This window comes from Equus caballus, chromosome 20 (assembly GCF_041296265.1).
Source record: "Equus caballus isolate H_3958 breed thoroughbred chromosome 20, TB-T2T, whole genome shotgun sequence".
NCBI lineage: Eukaryota > Metazoa > Chordata > Mammalia > Perissodactyla > Equidae > Equus > Equus caballus.
Genome location: NC_091703.1, coordinates 12,203,663 through 12,218,747, shown reverse-complemented (window position 1 = coordinate 12,218,747; position 15,085 = coordinate 12,203,663). Strand labels below are relative to the sequence as shown.

Here is a 15,085-nt window from a genome sequence, read left to right as displayed (position 1 = left end):
CCTTAGCACTTTCATGTTAAAAAGCCATACTTATACATTTCCTCTTCCAAACTCTAGAATAATAATAATAACAATACTACCTAACATTTAGTAACTCTTATTATGTGCTGGGCCCCATCCTAAGGACTTTCAATGTATTTTACTATTAAATTTAGAAACACACAGTTAAATAAATACTCTTTAGATAAATACTGAATATCCCCATTTCAGGAGGAGGAAACTAAGGCTTTGAGAAATTAAATCACTTGCCCAAAGAGACAGTGTCACACATGGCAGTTTTCTAAATTACGCATCAGTGAAGAGTCAGTTGTGATCCTAGGTGTTCATCTCCCCCAACCCAAGTTCACAGAGCTCTCTCCTCCCGCTGCACTCCTATCGTATTTTTAGCATGTGCCAGCTAATTTTGTTAATACTATTAAATGTGTATATATGTTGGGGCTGGCCCCATGGCCAAGTGGTTAAGTTCACCCGCTCCACTGCAGGCGGCCCAGTGTTTCGTCAGTTGGAATCCTGGGCACAGACATGGCACTGCTCATCAAACCACGCTGTGGCGGCGTCCCACATGCCACAACTAGAAGGACCCACAACGAAGAATATACAACTATGTACCGGGGGGGCTTTAGGGAGAAAAAGGAAAAAAATAAAATCTTTAAATGTGTATTCATGTTATCTTCTTAACTATATGGAAGGCTCCGTGAGAATGGAGACTCTTGGTATCAAATATAATAGCTTGTGCCTTAAAGGCATTCAGCAGATGATTAAAGATGGTGATGACTGATTTTCCACCACAGAAGGCAAATGGCGCACTGGGTCATAAAAGTGGTCGGAGGCGCTGGGGTCAGACCGTGTTCAAGTCTGGAGAAGGTTGGGAAGAGTTTGAGGACTGTGACTTTGGAGCCTCCCATTCCAAGAAGCCAAGCATGGGTGTTTTCAAAGAAAAGAGGAAAAAAGATTCTCCATTTCGGTAAGATTTCACATTCCTCGGGAAAATATATTTTTATCATGCATCAACTGTATTTTACTCATTAAATATCAATGAATGTAGATATTAAAAGACAATAAGTAACTTAATGTTGTGTTCTTGCAAAAAACCCAAATCTCTATGCATACCTCTGAAAAGGTAAGAATCTTTACTTCTCACAGGAGTGATGCTCAGTGCTATGGCTGAGTGTTGCATGTGTGTGGACGAAGGGTTCTTGTTAAATTTTTAGTGTGCCCTGTTGAATTAGATTACCACTATTCTCATTCGAAATTCACATGCCTATTTGTAGAAAGCAAAGCACAAAAGTGATGGTTTCCTCTGATGGTGTTCAGATTCAATTATTTATTTGCTTGCTACTTAAACTTTTTTGATAATCTCCTGAACTTTTTCTGGAAGTTTACTATCGCTAGAAGTATCTTTTCTTTTTATAAGTTGAATCATCATTAGTGCATTATTCAACTTTGAAGTGAGGATGAGTGAATATTTTGTGAACATTTTGAAAAAATATTTTCAGGTTTTTTTCCTCTTTGGAACAGAAGATGAATAGGGAGAAAAGATGTGGCCTGAGTGAGGGAAATGTGTCTAATAGCTCTTGGGCACTGTATGGTGCAGAAGTCTTCACCTTGGGGTACACACGCTTCTCAAGGTCCATGAAGACTCTCTAAGGGGTACACGTGCTTGCATAATTCTTAGTCAATCAATTTCCAGATCCTCAAGTTCCGCAGGTACTCTGCCCTTTAGGCAGAGTTCAAGTATGAACTTGAGAACAAACCTGATTAATCCCCCTCCCACTTCAGGCTAGAAAGTCACAGCTCTCAGCCATTTCAAATCTTGCATGGCATGAAGGTGTAACACTCTTTGAGGTGTTAAACAAATGCAGAAATCAGAAGGCTGGCACCTTCAACTCAAAGGCTTTCTGTTCTTCCTTGTCCTATACATATTTCTCTTAAGGAGAAAACCCTGCATTAGAACTAGGATATTTTAGCCTGTATTGGAAGGCATGGAGATTCAGAACCACTGAGGCACCTCAGCCTAGAGATACTTATTCTTTTAAATGTACTAGAATGTTCTATAAAACCATCTGATTTTTCAAAAACTATGGATATAATTGTACATGATTTTTTGGAGATTCAGAGTGTTTTAGAGAATAAGGTAGTTACAGCTTACTTTATCAAGTCATACATGAAATACTCCAATTACAGTCAATCCTCATGGTATTTCATCTTGTAAAATATTTAGTTTTCTATCTGCTATTAACAAGAAACAAGAAGTAGAATTATTTAATTTATGATGAAAACTGATAGGTCTCAACTTAAATATGTACAGAGAGCTACATAGTTGTGTTTTTTTAAAAACAATTCTTTGCATCTGGGAGCAAGAGTTTGAAGACCATTGGTGTAATATGTTGAGTATGTTGAGTATTCCAGCTGAACTTTACCATATGTTTTTAGGGGTGGAAGAGGTTTGAATCAAAACCTATAGTTAAGATCAAATTTGTAGTCTATATATTTGGTTCTGGCAGGGGAACCATTGGTAAACTTCTGTGACATCAATTATTCCTTTTCTCTTGAAATTACTTTAGAAAAATTGTATGGCAATGAATTTTTAATGTATGTATTTCTTCTATTTTTCTTTTTTGGTATCATTAAATGGCCTTATACAATATATACACATAATTATTATTATTAATATTCTACCACTTATTAAGCACCTACCTAAATTTTATTTGTAATCTTCATACTCTGGTAATAGTATCCGCAGAATAGGCCACTGAGACTCAGGGTGACTAAATAGGTTGCCCAAGGTCAGAGGAGGCTTCATTGAAATCCAGCGCTCTCGCTTCCACATGACACTACCTCTTAAACAAGAGGAGCTCAGATACTTGGTGAACTGAATGGACTCTGCTCTTCTCTGCTCAGTTACTCAGGCAGCCTGGGGTTCCCCATAAAGAATACAAAGTGCCAAATAATAAAGTGTAAAACTTTTACTTAACATTGTCTTTTTTTAATTGAACAAAAGCTAGATTTATACTTACTTTTATACTTGTATTCATACTCGGTAGTCATTTACTAAACACCTAGTTGGTATTAAGCAAAGGTACGAACATGATATAGTCTTTCTTGAACCCATCAACTGTCCAGCAGCAGGAAGATGACTTTAAGTGCCTATAACACAGGACAGAGCGTGTATGAAGCGCCACTAACAAAGGAATTGCCAGGAGGCTCTATGAATTTTGTCTGTGGGCAGGCTACTTTGAGGAGGACAAGAAACTCTTTTTAGAGTGAGAAGTTTTGAAAATGGGTAGAATTTTCCACAATTGGTATAACTACAATGGGCTGAGGGGAAGGGAAAGAAACCAGAAATGAGTGGGGCTGTTTCTAATGAAGGGGACCTACCCCGAAAGAGGGTTGGGGTAGCCAACAGTTCAAAGGGCCACCCAAGTCACTGTGTCTCCACGGGGCTCCCGAACAGCCTTCCTGGTTATCCACTGCTTTAGTAGGCAGGCGAAGAAGCTATGATCGTCTTCCCTTTCAACTTGCCATCTTCCATGTTATAAACCCACAACTGTGGCAGTTGTAGGAAAGATAAAAACATACGCAGGCAATTTGCTGCTCAGTTGTAAAGCTGACTGTCACATAATGTCTAAATTAGAAATGATGCTATACACTGCCCAATATCTACGGGGGGGAGGGGGAAGCTGTCATTTAGTGTCCCTATCAGCCAAAGGACTCTGATGGAAACCAGTGAAGGGAAGTTACCTTGACGGATTTGAAAAGATGTGCAGAGAGTAAGTGAGAACACAGTAGTGTCATCTTCTCAAGCTTCACATGGTAACACTACCTTATCTTGACTTTCAAGGCTTCCAGAGTCACTCCCCTCAGGCTCCACCCACTCACCAGAGGAAAACAAGAGCGTACCTGCTGCTATCTCCCTAAAATCTGATTCTGAACTGTCAACTACTTCAACAGCTAAACAGTACTACCTGAAACAATCAAGGTACCTTCCAGGTAAGTTGAGAAAATAAAATGTTTACTGCTAACTAGAATAGAGATAGGCCGGGCTCAAGTGTCTTGGAATCTTTGCAGAAGCGGCACCAGTGAAATAAAAAGGATGATCACAGTGCTCTTTGCTGGATCAGCCTAGTCAGTACTTGTCACCAAGTGCTTTTCTGGACCTCCTGCCTCTGTGAAGTCTGCAGCCCAAAATCACGATGAAGAACATGCTTCAAAGAATACCACCTTCCCCAGCCAAAGCTATGCCTTTAGTAAATGCTTAATTTTATTAAAACAAGTCTGCACCCCCAGTACAACTTTTTATAAAATGTAGAACTTTATACTGTTTCCTAAATGATCTGATTTATGTTTTTGAAAGATCATTCTGGCTTCTGGGTACAGCATGCTAGGGGCTCGAGAGGGACAAGGAGACTGGTCAAGAGGCCATTGCATATGTCCAGATGGAGAGGGGAAAGGCTTGTTCCAGAGTGGTGAAAGTGGAGATGGAAGTGGGTGAAATCTAGATGTTTCTGCTAGTGGAGCTGATAAGACTGCCACTAGATTAGCATGGGTGATGATAAAGACAGAAGGAATTAGCTTCAGCTTCTGGGTTTTTGACTTGGCAGCCGAGTGGATGGTGGTGACTTTAATTAAGAAAAGAAAGATTAGGAGAGGACAGGAGTGCGGAAGCAGAGAACGAGGAGTTGAGGTTGGGATGCCTGTGAGACATCTGAGTTGATCTATCTAATGGACAGTTGGATATATGAATCTGGAGCTTACGAGAAAGATCCAGAGAGATGGTGGGGAGTTTATGTCGTGCCTGCAAGTAGCATTTTCTCCTCAAAATCCACTTTAAAAAGAAAAGTTTAAAATTCAATTTAGTCTAAAAGGGGATCAATTTTTAAGTCACTCTGTATCTATACAGATACATCTCTAGCCCAACAAGAGGAGGAAATTTTCTTTTTCTTTTGTGCTTTTGTGGGCATGGTCATTTACAGCTTTCTGCACGTAGGAAGCAGGCCACTGTGTTCATCTGAGGAAGATTTGCTTTTCACATCTGACTCCCCAGAAATAAGCCATAGCCTTCATTTCCCGAGGAGGGGCAAGGAAGACAAGAGAAAAGGTTGAGACTGGATTGTTAGCAAGAGATTGATGCATCACATATTTTTCCATATACCATTTAGGCAACCGTATAAATTTCAGTTCTAGGAATCCAATAGGGATCCACTCCTGTTGTCAGTAACTGAGGAGAGAACAAAATGAAACGGAGGAAAGGGCCTAGAAATGGATGAGACAGACAACAGAAGACACAGTGGGTGTAGAGTTCTAACCACAGATGTTGACTAAGTTGAAATAAACTTATGGAGCACAAATCAAGGCTTTAGAACTGCACTTCTCTGCTGATTAGAAAGGAGGACGACACTATCCTATCTCAGAGAAGTTGAAGAGATTGGCACGAAGTATCAAGGGCAGGGCTAAAACTATAACCCTGGGTATTTGGAGATCTAAGTGGGTTAAATGTTTGTTTGTTTTAAGCCTTCATAGAGGAAGTGAGTCAGCTGGTCCTTAATGGATGAGCAGCACTTCTCCATGAAGAAGGGGGAAAACATTCTAGGACCCATGGGTAGCGTGAGCATTCATTCATTGATTCTGTTGATTCATTCATTTCTTTATTCATTCATTCAGTGATATATATTACCTAATATGTGCCAAGTACTTACTGTTCTAGGCTGTGATATATATATAGCATTGAACAAGACAGACGAGGTCCCTGCTATCCAGGAGCTTACGTTCTTGTGGAGAGAAAAAAAAAGAAAATTAGCAGGTAGTGATAAGTGCTATTGTGAAAACAGGGAGAGGAACCAGAGTATGACTGCTTGGGGGTGGGGGCCTCCTCGACTGCCTAACATTTGAGCTGATACCAGAAAGATGAGAAGGAGGCAGTCGTGTGAAGAGCTGAGAAAAGATGTTTCAGGCAGAGGTGGGAAAGCCACTGGCTTATTTGAGAAATAGAACAAAAGGCTGCATATTTGGAGTTTAATGGGCTCCGAGGAGAGTGGTGTGTGGGGAAAGCCAGCAGCGTTCCGATGATACAGCACCTTGAGGGCAAGGAAGGCACTGGGTTTTATTCTGGGTCCAATGGAGGCCTTGGGGAGGACTTCAGGGGGTGAGTGACATGTGACTTGTGTGTTAAAAAGACTGTATCAAGAAGAGATTACATGAAGGCAAGACTAGGCTGGTTGGGAAGCTACTGCAGTCCTCCAGGGAAAAGATAATGTTGATTTAGAGGGAGATGGGCTCTTGATATATTTTGGAAATGGACTTGCTGATGGATGTTGGTGGAAAATAAGGGAAAAGTGAGTTTGGGGCTTGACTCCTGGGTGGATGGTGGTGCCGTGTTCTGAGACGGGGAAGACTTGGGAAGAGGATTGGGTGGAGAAGAGGCAGTTGGTCCTGTTTGGGGGCTGTTACATTTGAGATGCTTATGAAAGATTCCAGTGTGGAGAAGCCAAGCAGGCAGTCGGAGGGAAGAACCAGGTAAGCTGAGGAGGGACCTGGGCCAAGATAACAGATTTGAGAGTCCCCAGCTGACTCTCAGATAGTATTCAAATCCATGGATTGAATAGGATCACCTACGGAGAGATTGTGAGGGAAGAGTAGCAGGGGTAGAGGAGGAGGAGCTAAGGGGAGAGTAAGCAGCCAGACAGATGAGGAGGAAACCAGGAAAGGTGCTTTCCAGAGACTGAGAAGGGAGAGTTTACCTGAAAGCGTTGTTTGCTGCTGAGCAGTTGGATAAGAGAGGACAGAAATGTCTGATTAAATTCAACAGTGGAGCAGTCTCTGATGACCCTGATGAGCGGTTTTAGCCTGGAACGGTGAGGGAGGCCTAGGTTGGAGTGGGTTGGAAGGTGATGAGAAGTGAGAAATTGGCGACCGAAAATGTAGACAACTCTTTGGAGGCACTTTGCTGTGAAGGGAGCTTGGGAATCAAGCCATACTGGAGTGGGGTTCAGGGGACACCTCAACAGTGGGGAGACTCTGGGACTTTGGAGCAGGTTTGCATGTGGATGGGAATGACTGCTTACAGAGGGCGGGATTGATCATGCAGGAGAGGAGGGCAATTGATGAGGGATTGAAGTCCTTCGCAAGGTGAGGAGAGTTGGAATTAAGTCCGTAAGAGATGGGGTGCACTTTTGAAAGGAGCAGATACTAGAGTTATAATCTCTATCTAGATACCTAGATAGTAGGTTTGTAAATGTTAGTGTTGAAACCATGAGGGAGTTCTGATCTGACTGCAAAGGCAGGTATGTAAGAAAGTTTCCAAAACACAGATTCATGGGGGACACTCTTCCCTGTTTAAGACAAAAAAGAAAGAGAAACCAATACATTTCATTAATTGAAATGTAGCAAACCAGTATTTTCTCTTACTTGCAGAAGTGAGCCCTCTGGTGGTGGAAAAGGCCACTGGAAATTTTTGTCAGAGGATAAATGGATCCAAAGCACCCCATTTTCATAGTTCTGTTCCCTAATATGGTTTTCAGGAACATATTTCTGGGTATTTGAGACACATATGATCCATTCCTTTTTAACCAGAAAGATCTAACGAATTCTGCAAATCACTTTGGATTAGGTGCATGGCTGTAATGGAGACTTAAGAAATAGATTCAAAATTAGAAAGAATGGTTTGAAATCTAAACTTGAGCCTTCATGTTACTCTATTGGCACTTGTTGTCTTGAAGATGACCCCTTTAGAGCTGGGTGAGATTTGAAACTAGAACTGAGCTCAGTTCAGTCACTTGGACAAACATTTATTGAGCACCTATCATGAGCCAGTGAATGCAGAGGACAGAAAACCAAATAAGAAGTGATCCTTGACATTTGTGATCCAAAGTTATTCTTATGATGGAAGAAAACCTTTAGGAATAAAGTAAGGATAATATCTTTGGGGGCCCTCTTTTATACCATAAAACCAAGCATAAAAGGTCTTATTAAGCATCAACCTTTAGGATCGTGGGAGCTCTAGAAATGTACCATATAATTTCAGGGCAGCATGACATTATACTACAAGGATTGGCAGATCTGTGACACTGGCCTTCAGGGAGACAGACACAAGAGTCACAGTTGTTGACCTGCTACTGCCCAGCTGTATACTGGAGCAAGACTTTGAGATTCTGTTTTCTGTTACTTACAATGGAACTGCAGTCATCTGTCAGCTAACTCTGTAAGCCTTAGGTACTTAATTATTGCAAGGTAGTTGCAAACAGAGTATGCAATGAGCGCTAACAACCTCTCAGTGGTGCCCTCTGGTCTCCCTCCCTGCTCCCAGAACCACGGGAGCATGAACTGATGCACCATGCTGGCAGGAAGAGTGGCTCTTTCCACAGCACCTTTGAAACCTGGTCTGTGGATCCTTCTCGAGTCCAATTTATCACTACTGTCCTGCCTTCCATCTGTATATTCAATGCTTGTGTCATTTCTATACATGCCTGTCCTACTGCATTTTAAATTTCTTAACATGACTCACAAATTCCTATGTGATCTGACCCCTAGCCCCCTCTCCAGCCTCATCGTGTACCATGCCTTGTTCTTGCTCCATCCATAATGAATGTCTTGGAGTTCCTTCCCGTCTCAGGAATGCTTCGGGCACTGTTGCATCTCCCAGGAATGCACCTACCCACCCCCTATTGAGTCCTAATCATGAGTCACATTGTAGCTTAAAATTGCATTTTTTAAAGAAAGACTGGCTTAGTTGCTTCTGTTATTTACCCCCTTGGCACCAAATTCTTCTAAAGAAATTGCACACGGCTAACTACTTACCTAATTATTTATAATCACTAAAGTCTCCCTTATCATTAGAGTGGACTATAAAGCCAAAAGGGTAGAAACTGGTCTGTTTTGTTCACCGCTTTTTCTCCAGTGCCACACACACTGCCTGGCATGTGGGCAGGTGCTCAACAAATCTTTGCTTACTGACGTTTTAATCTCCTTTGAGGCAAGGAATGAAAGTATATTAATTTCTGTTTCTATCTAACACAGTGTTTGGTATATGGAAAGTGTCCACTAAAAGCTTTTAAACTAATATGTAAATGATTTAAAATTCTAGATTGTGTCTATTTCCAAGAAAATTAGAATCTTTAAAAAGACAAAGAATTAAAGCAATTACCTTCAACCGTGTATGTAATTACTTAAAAAAAACACTAGGGGGCCGGCCCCGTGGCCTAGTGGTTAAGTTCTGTGCACTCTGCTTCAGCAGCCCAGGTTCGGTTCCCAGGCTCAGACCTACACCACCCATTGGTGGCCATGCTATGGCGGCAGCTCACATACAAAATAGAAGAAGATTGGCACAGATGTTGGCTCAGGGTGAATCTTCTTCAGCAAAAAAAAAAAGCACACACACACACACACTAGGGATGTCACAAGGCTAACTGGATTAACAAAATAATTTAAGTATTCAGGGTCCCTTCTTTGTTGAACTATATTTATGAAAACAGTTCATTTAAAGAGATTTTTAATTTTTTCCCTACCTTGCACTTCCTCTTTGCATAAAATTTTTTTTGTAAAGATGTTTTTAATATGAGTAATTGCTACCTAGTGCATCTTCTTTATTGTCAGGTCATTGCTTACTATAGTTCTATTTATAGGTGTTTTATTAGAAACTAAAATCCATAAGGAGCTATATCCTCTAAGAAGGGGAAACTATTTACCTGATAGTGTTTCCTTCAAGAACTGAGGACAGGTGACCTTGAGGTTTGGTACAGAAAAACGAGGCTCGTTTCTGGCTTCAAAACAAGGGATATTATTATATGTCTCATAAATATGGAACCTTGCTAAGGAGTCCACTTTGTGAAAAGCAAAAGCTCGTAGTGCCTGGAAACAGCTGCTAACTTCCTATGGAAACAGTGGTCCTCAGTGGGGATCTTTCCTCTTCTAGCACAGAAAACACTACGTGTGTGACCCAGAGGCCTTGACCGTGTGATGTCTCTAGTGTCTCATAAGTTGAATCCCATTTAATTATCAGTAAAAAGAAAGCAACTTCAGGAAGTTTTCAAATTTCTTAAAAAATTTCTCGCTCACATGTCCATTTCCCCAGCTACACAAGTGTTCCTCAAGGTATGGCACAGAGACATACTCAGCATAGGTGAATGATGTGGAAATACCTTTCTGAAGAAAATTTTTGTGCCTCCTCAATTTCTACAAGACATTTGGCAACAAATGTCTAGTGTTTATTATTACTTGCATTATAGAAAGTATCTTATGTTTATAAAATATACTGTGAGGTTTCCAGGTTATTGTGCTTAGGGCTTAGGATCATACTAGGTTTATCAAAAAGCAAGTATTTGCTACACTGTAACCTAAATTTATTTCCATTCTCCTCTCCCAAGTTATTTCTGGTCTTGGTTTGAATGCATAATATATGTTTCCTTCAAGTTCATGATCACACTCTCACGTCTGAAATGACTGTTTTGTTCTTCAAAGGTGTCAATCCCAAGCATGTGTCCCTGGTGGCCAGTGGAAAGGATATAAATCCATATACGTGGAGTAATCAGTTATTTCCTAAGTCACTGGGACCCATTGGGGCAGAACTTGCCTTCAAAAGGAGTAATGCAGGTAAAGCAAGAATACATTTAAAGTATGCATTTACACTGTCTTCCTTCTGCAGATTTCTACTTTTAAATATATCGCAGCTGCCTTCTTCCGGCCGAGATACCTTTAGGGGTCACAAAGATTTTCCAAATGGTCCTTGAGCAGAGAGAGTTTTAAGGGAGTCATTTGCCAGATCTCAACTTCCATATGGATTCTTTCCTAAAATGGATCTGCCTGAGCAAGGTGTCTCTATTCTCCTGCTTTACCAGAGAAAAGACGACTTCTCACTGTTTACTATGGTGTGTTTCCTATCCCCAAAGTGTACAAGGATCTGGGGTGCCAGGCAAAGGGATTGTTTGATATGTTGTGTCAGTGTTGAGGGAGTAACTCAGATGATTGGGAAACAAATCCTTTTTGAGTTAAGTGGTTTCCACTTCTTAACTTTCAGAAAATTGAAGGAGAACCTAATTGAGTTATTAGCTAACAGATAATTAAAAATTATTTTTTATGAGATCACTATATGATTTTTGGTCTATAACTTTGAATACAGTTCCAAGACTATAGTGGCAGAGCTGTAGCAAAATATCTTTCATTACCAACTGTGTCTTTACGTTAACGAGGTTTCCCAATGTTTCCATCTCCAAAAATGAAAAAATAAAAAAGAATTGATGCTGAATCCTGTCTGATTTTAGCAGTAAGTAATATTCATTTGTGGATACATGAACCACTTGAAAAAAATCCCATCTTTCTCATTAAGAGATGCATTTCCAAAACACCTGGCTTTTCATGTTTAGTAACCAAAATGATCATAGTCATCTCTTTTGATTAATTATGTACGAGTCATTGTAATTATAACTAAATTAATCCAGAAAAAATTATTTTAATATACTTATGGTTACAAGAAATTTTTTCCAGGTTTCAATTTATACACATTTTTGAGTGATCAATTTAAAGACTTTTAAGCCTAGAATTTTATTTGGATAAAATTTGGGAGCTGAGATATGAATGAAAATAAAATTTTAGAGAGAAAAAAGATCAATTTGAAATTTCCAACTGTTAAAAAGGAACTTCTTCGTGTATTTCTTAAGTCAGTATTGGTGGGAATAAAATCGCTATGGTATTTAGATTCCATTGGTTATATTTAAAGGAGAGACGTAACAGCTTTATTTTTAAATGTCTGTATTTACAATATGCCAGAAATTACATCTTTTGGATCTGTAAAACATACGAAAAATATTAGATATCAGCTTAAAGCATGTAAAGTGGTAAAGAGTTCTCTTTTTTTAAGAGATGTAGGTGGTATTGCATCAAAAAAGTTTGAGGATCCTTCTGTAGCAATTGACTAGTCTCTTGCCGTTTTCTGATGTGATATCAACACACTTTGGGCATTTTACAAGTTTTCCAGACACTTTGAAGACTCAACTTATCCATATAATAGTGCTGAGTTGTCAAACACTGCGGCACTGTAATTTACTTATTTATTCTCAGTTATTTTAAAATAATATTCACTGAACCAACCAGTTCAAGGCAGTTTAAATGATAGCACTCCAGCCGCATCCCAGGGGAATATATGATCAGCACCAAATGAAAGCTGTGACCACACATGAGAACACTGTCTCATTTTAAGGGTTCTGTCTGGGTCTTTTCATTAATCAGCTCATCCATTTTCCTCTGCTTTTCCTAAAACATTCTCCATATTATTCATTCTTTCTTTCCATCTGCCTTCTCTTTAGAAGAAAGCATAATTAAACCAATTGAAAAACTATCATGCAGTGAAAGTTTTCCAGAAAAATTAGAGGACCCACAAGGTAATTTCTGGGCATTATCAATGAGTACAACTTGTTCTTTGAATCTCTTGTCCGATTTTCTTCTCAACATTTATCCCAAATCTTGTCATAAAAAGCTACCATGAAGGCCAAGGTCACCTGATTTTAGGAGTCAGAACAGGACTAAGAGAAAGAAAAGTGTTCCACATCATCGAGAACCTCTTTCTTCAGTAGTTGGGATTCTAAGACTAATTTCCTCTCAAAAAGCTCTACGCTCGTCTTCTTAAATTAATTATGACAATTCATAGAAATCAAGCAAATCTACTGAAGATAATTAAAAGAATATGTTCTAATTTTGTCATCAGTATTCCTGGAAATCTTTTTTAAAAGTCTTAAAACTCATTTCTTAAGCGTTAACAATCATTTAAAAGAAGTTGACCAGGTTCATAGAGATGGTGGATTTCCTAGAGGTTCGCTGTCGCTGGTTTAAACAGTGCCAACTATTGGCTCCAACCTAACAATTTGCAGCTCACAAGGTACTTCAAATGATAAGCCAAAATAATTTAAGAAGACAATTTTCTGTTCATTTTTCCTTAGCAACTTCTTCTTCCAATAGGAAGAAGCCTCCTGTAACTGTTCAGCACGTGGCTTTTAGAGTCTGACATAGCCCCACTCTCTCACTTACTAGCCTTGTGATTTTGGACAGATCACTTAGGCTCCCTACATGAGTTTCTCTATCTATAAAATGGAGGAAATAATATTTACCTAGATATTATTATATAACCACACCTAGGATTTTTGCCACACAGTAAGCATGTAATAAGTGTTTGCTCTGATGATAAGGATGAGAGCAAGAGAGATGTTCTGAAGCCGCTACTGAATGTGATCACTGCCCTGAACTTCTTCCAAAGTCTTTTGAAGTAAAGGGCTGATTCATGATTTAGAATGAGTACTCGAGGTGGAAGGAAAGGCCAAATTAGGCAAAATTCAGTAGTGCTAAAAGTTGTATAAACTGATAACATGTGTTTACTCTGTCAAATCCTTCAGGGTCTGATAAATAGTATTTCCATTGGACATTTGTTGGTTCAGGAGCAAACACTTAGAGCCTACTGTGCACAGTACTGTGACAGACATCAGGGACCCAGGAGCTCAGAGTCCAGACTTGTGACAAGTAACACCATGTGAAAAATGCTTCAGTTGTAGCTGTCAAATGAACAGTTCTTTGAAACCACCAGGTTGACCAGAGCCCTGTTACACCTTCTCACTGACAGACTTGTCTCCTTTCTGGCATCCTTGAAAGAGAAGTTGTATTCATTTTTCCTTATTTCCAGTTCGTTTCTCAATTCACTGTAGGTTGTCCTCTGCTTGCCTCAGGCCACTGAAACAGCTCCTGCTAGGTCCTGGCGTTGTCCTGGTGGCCAAGTCCAGTGGGCATTGCTCATCCCACCAGACCTGTCTGCCTCATTTGTTGTTCCTTCTTTCTTCGCATGCTGTATTCTCTTGCATTTTCAGACCCTGCTCTTCATACCATCTACCTCTCTATTCTCTCTCCTCCATAGAGTCCTTTCCTTTCCTTTCCCCTCATGCTGGTGTTCCCTGGGGTTCTAGTCTGGGTCTTTGTACATCCCCGCGATCCCTGTGAGCTGGCTCCTCCACGCCCATAGCTCCGTACCCGCCACATCCTGATAATTCTCAATCTCCAGGCCTGCTCGACCTCCACAACTCGAACATCCCATGGGCACCATGTCTTTCCCCCAAACCAAATTCTCCTCCTCTATTGCTGTTCTTAGTCACCTAAGCTACAAACTCAGGGGGTTATATTCCTCTTTCCCTACCCCTCCCCCGCACATCCACTCAGTTCCTTTTTTCTCCATCCCCTCTGTGAATGCTTTAGTTCAGACCCTCATAATCTCCCATTTCAGCCATAGCAGTGACCTCCTGATGGGTCTCCTGCCCTTGGATTCCCCCCTTCAACCCACCCCTGTACTGCCCCAGATTGATCATTCACTAATAGTGATGAGGAGGATGACAGCTGACTTTGCTGCACACCAGACTCCAGGCTCAGTTCTTTGCATATATCTCATTCAATCCCTAAAACAACCCTGTGAGGTACACTTACTATAGAGATTTCACAAAATGAAGAAGAGCACAGAGAGCCCACGGGGATGGGGGCTTCCTGGCAAGAAATACACTCTCACATTAAGAACTGGAGTCACAGAAAACCTGGTGTGTTCCGGGTGAACTTGGCCTCGGGTTCAGATTCTAGCTTGGTCACTGACTGTGAGAACTTGGGCAAGTTCCAAGAGCCACGAGGTGTGGATAATCACATGCATGCAAGAGGGTTGTTATATGGACTGAATAGGTATATCTGCAGAACTGGAGTGCCCTGCCTGACATATAGTAGATGCTCAAAAAATAGACTTTAGAATTCAAAGTTACTCTCTGGTGCTTTAAAGTATTCACCTTCTGACTATGAAACTTTGTGATACGTCACCAGGGAATCTTGGAAGTTATGCTACTTACAATCAGTCAGGATATATTCCTTCCTTTCTCAAAAAAGAAGTGGGGTCAGCCGGCCAGAGGATACACTTAGCACCTCTTGGTGCAACAGCTTCAGGTAAGAACAACTTTAGACACAGTTTCTGAGAATTCTGATCAGAAAGGAGCTGTCTTACGTTTATAGTCACTTTTCCCAAGTGAAGACTTTTAAATTAGTCTCAGCTTATTAACAACAATTCTAATTGTTTTTGGCAAAATGT

At 40.4% G+C, this 15,085-nt stretch overlaps 1 protein-coding gene across 8 annotated transcripts in view; it reads left to right on the top strand.

The window, feature by feature from the left end:
• The window catches only part of MAK (male germ cell associated kinase), a 64,541-nt gene that overhangs the window by 44,133 nt on the left and 5,323 nt on the right, over positions 1-15,085 (top strand). For 4 of the 8 annotated variants that reach the window (XM_070244078.1, XM_070244080.1, XM_070244079.1 and 1 more), the window contains exons 10-13: positions 792-964; positions 3,842-3,990; positions 10,453-10,584; positions 14,824-14,943. In XM_070244078.1, the coding sequence (XP_070100179.1) occupies positions 792-964; positions 3,842-3,990; positions 10,453-10,584; positions 14,824-14,943 (574 nt within the window). Of the gene's footprint in view, positions 1-791; positions 965-3,841; positions 3,991-8,020; positions 8,198-10,452; positions 10,585-12,293; positions 12,369-14,823; positions 14,944-15,085 lie in introns of all 8 variants that reach the window. The other 4 variants (XR_011429492.1, XR_011429493.1, XM_070244081.1 and 1 more) reach the window with 3 other exon arrangements.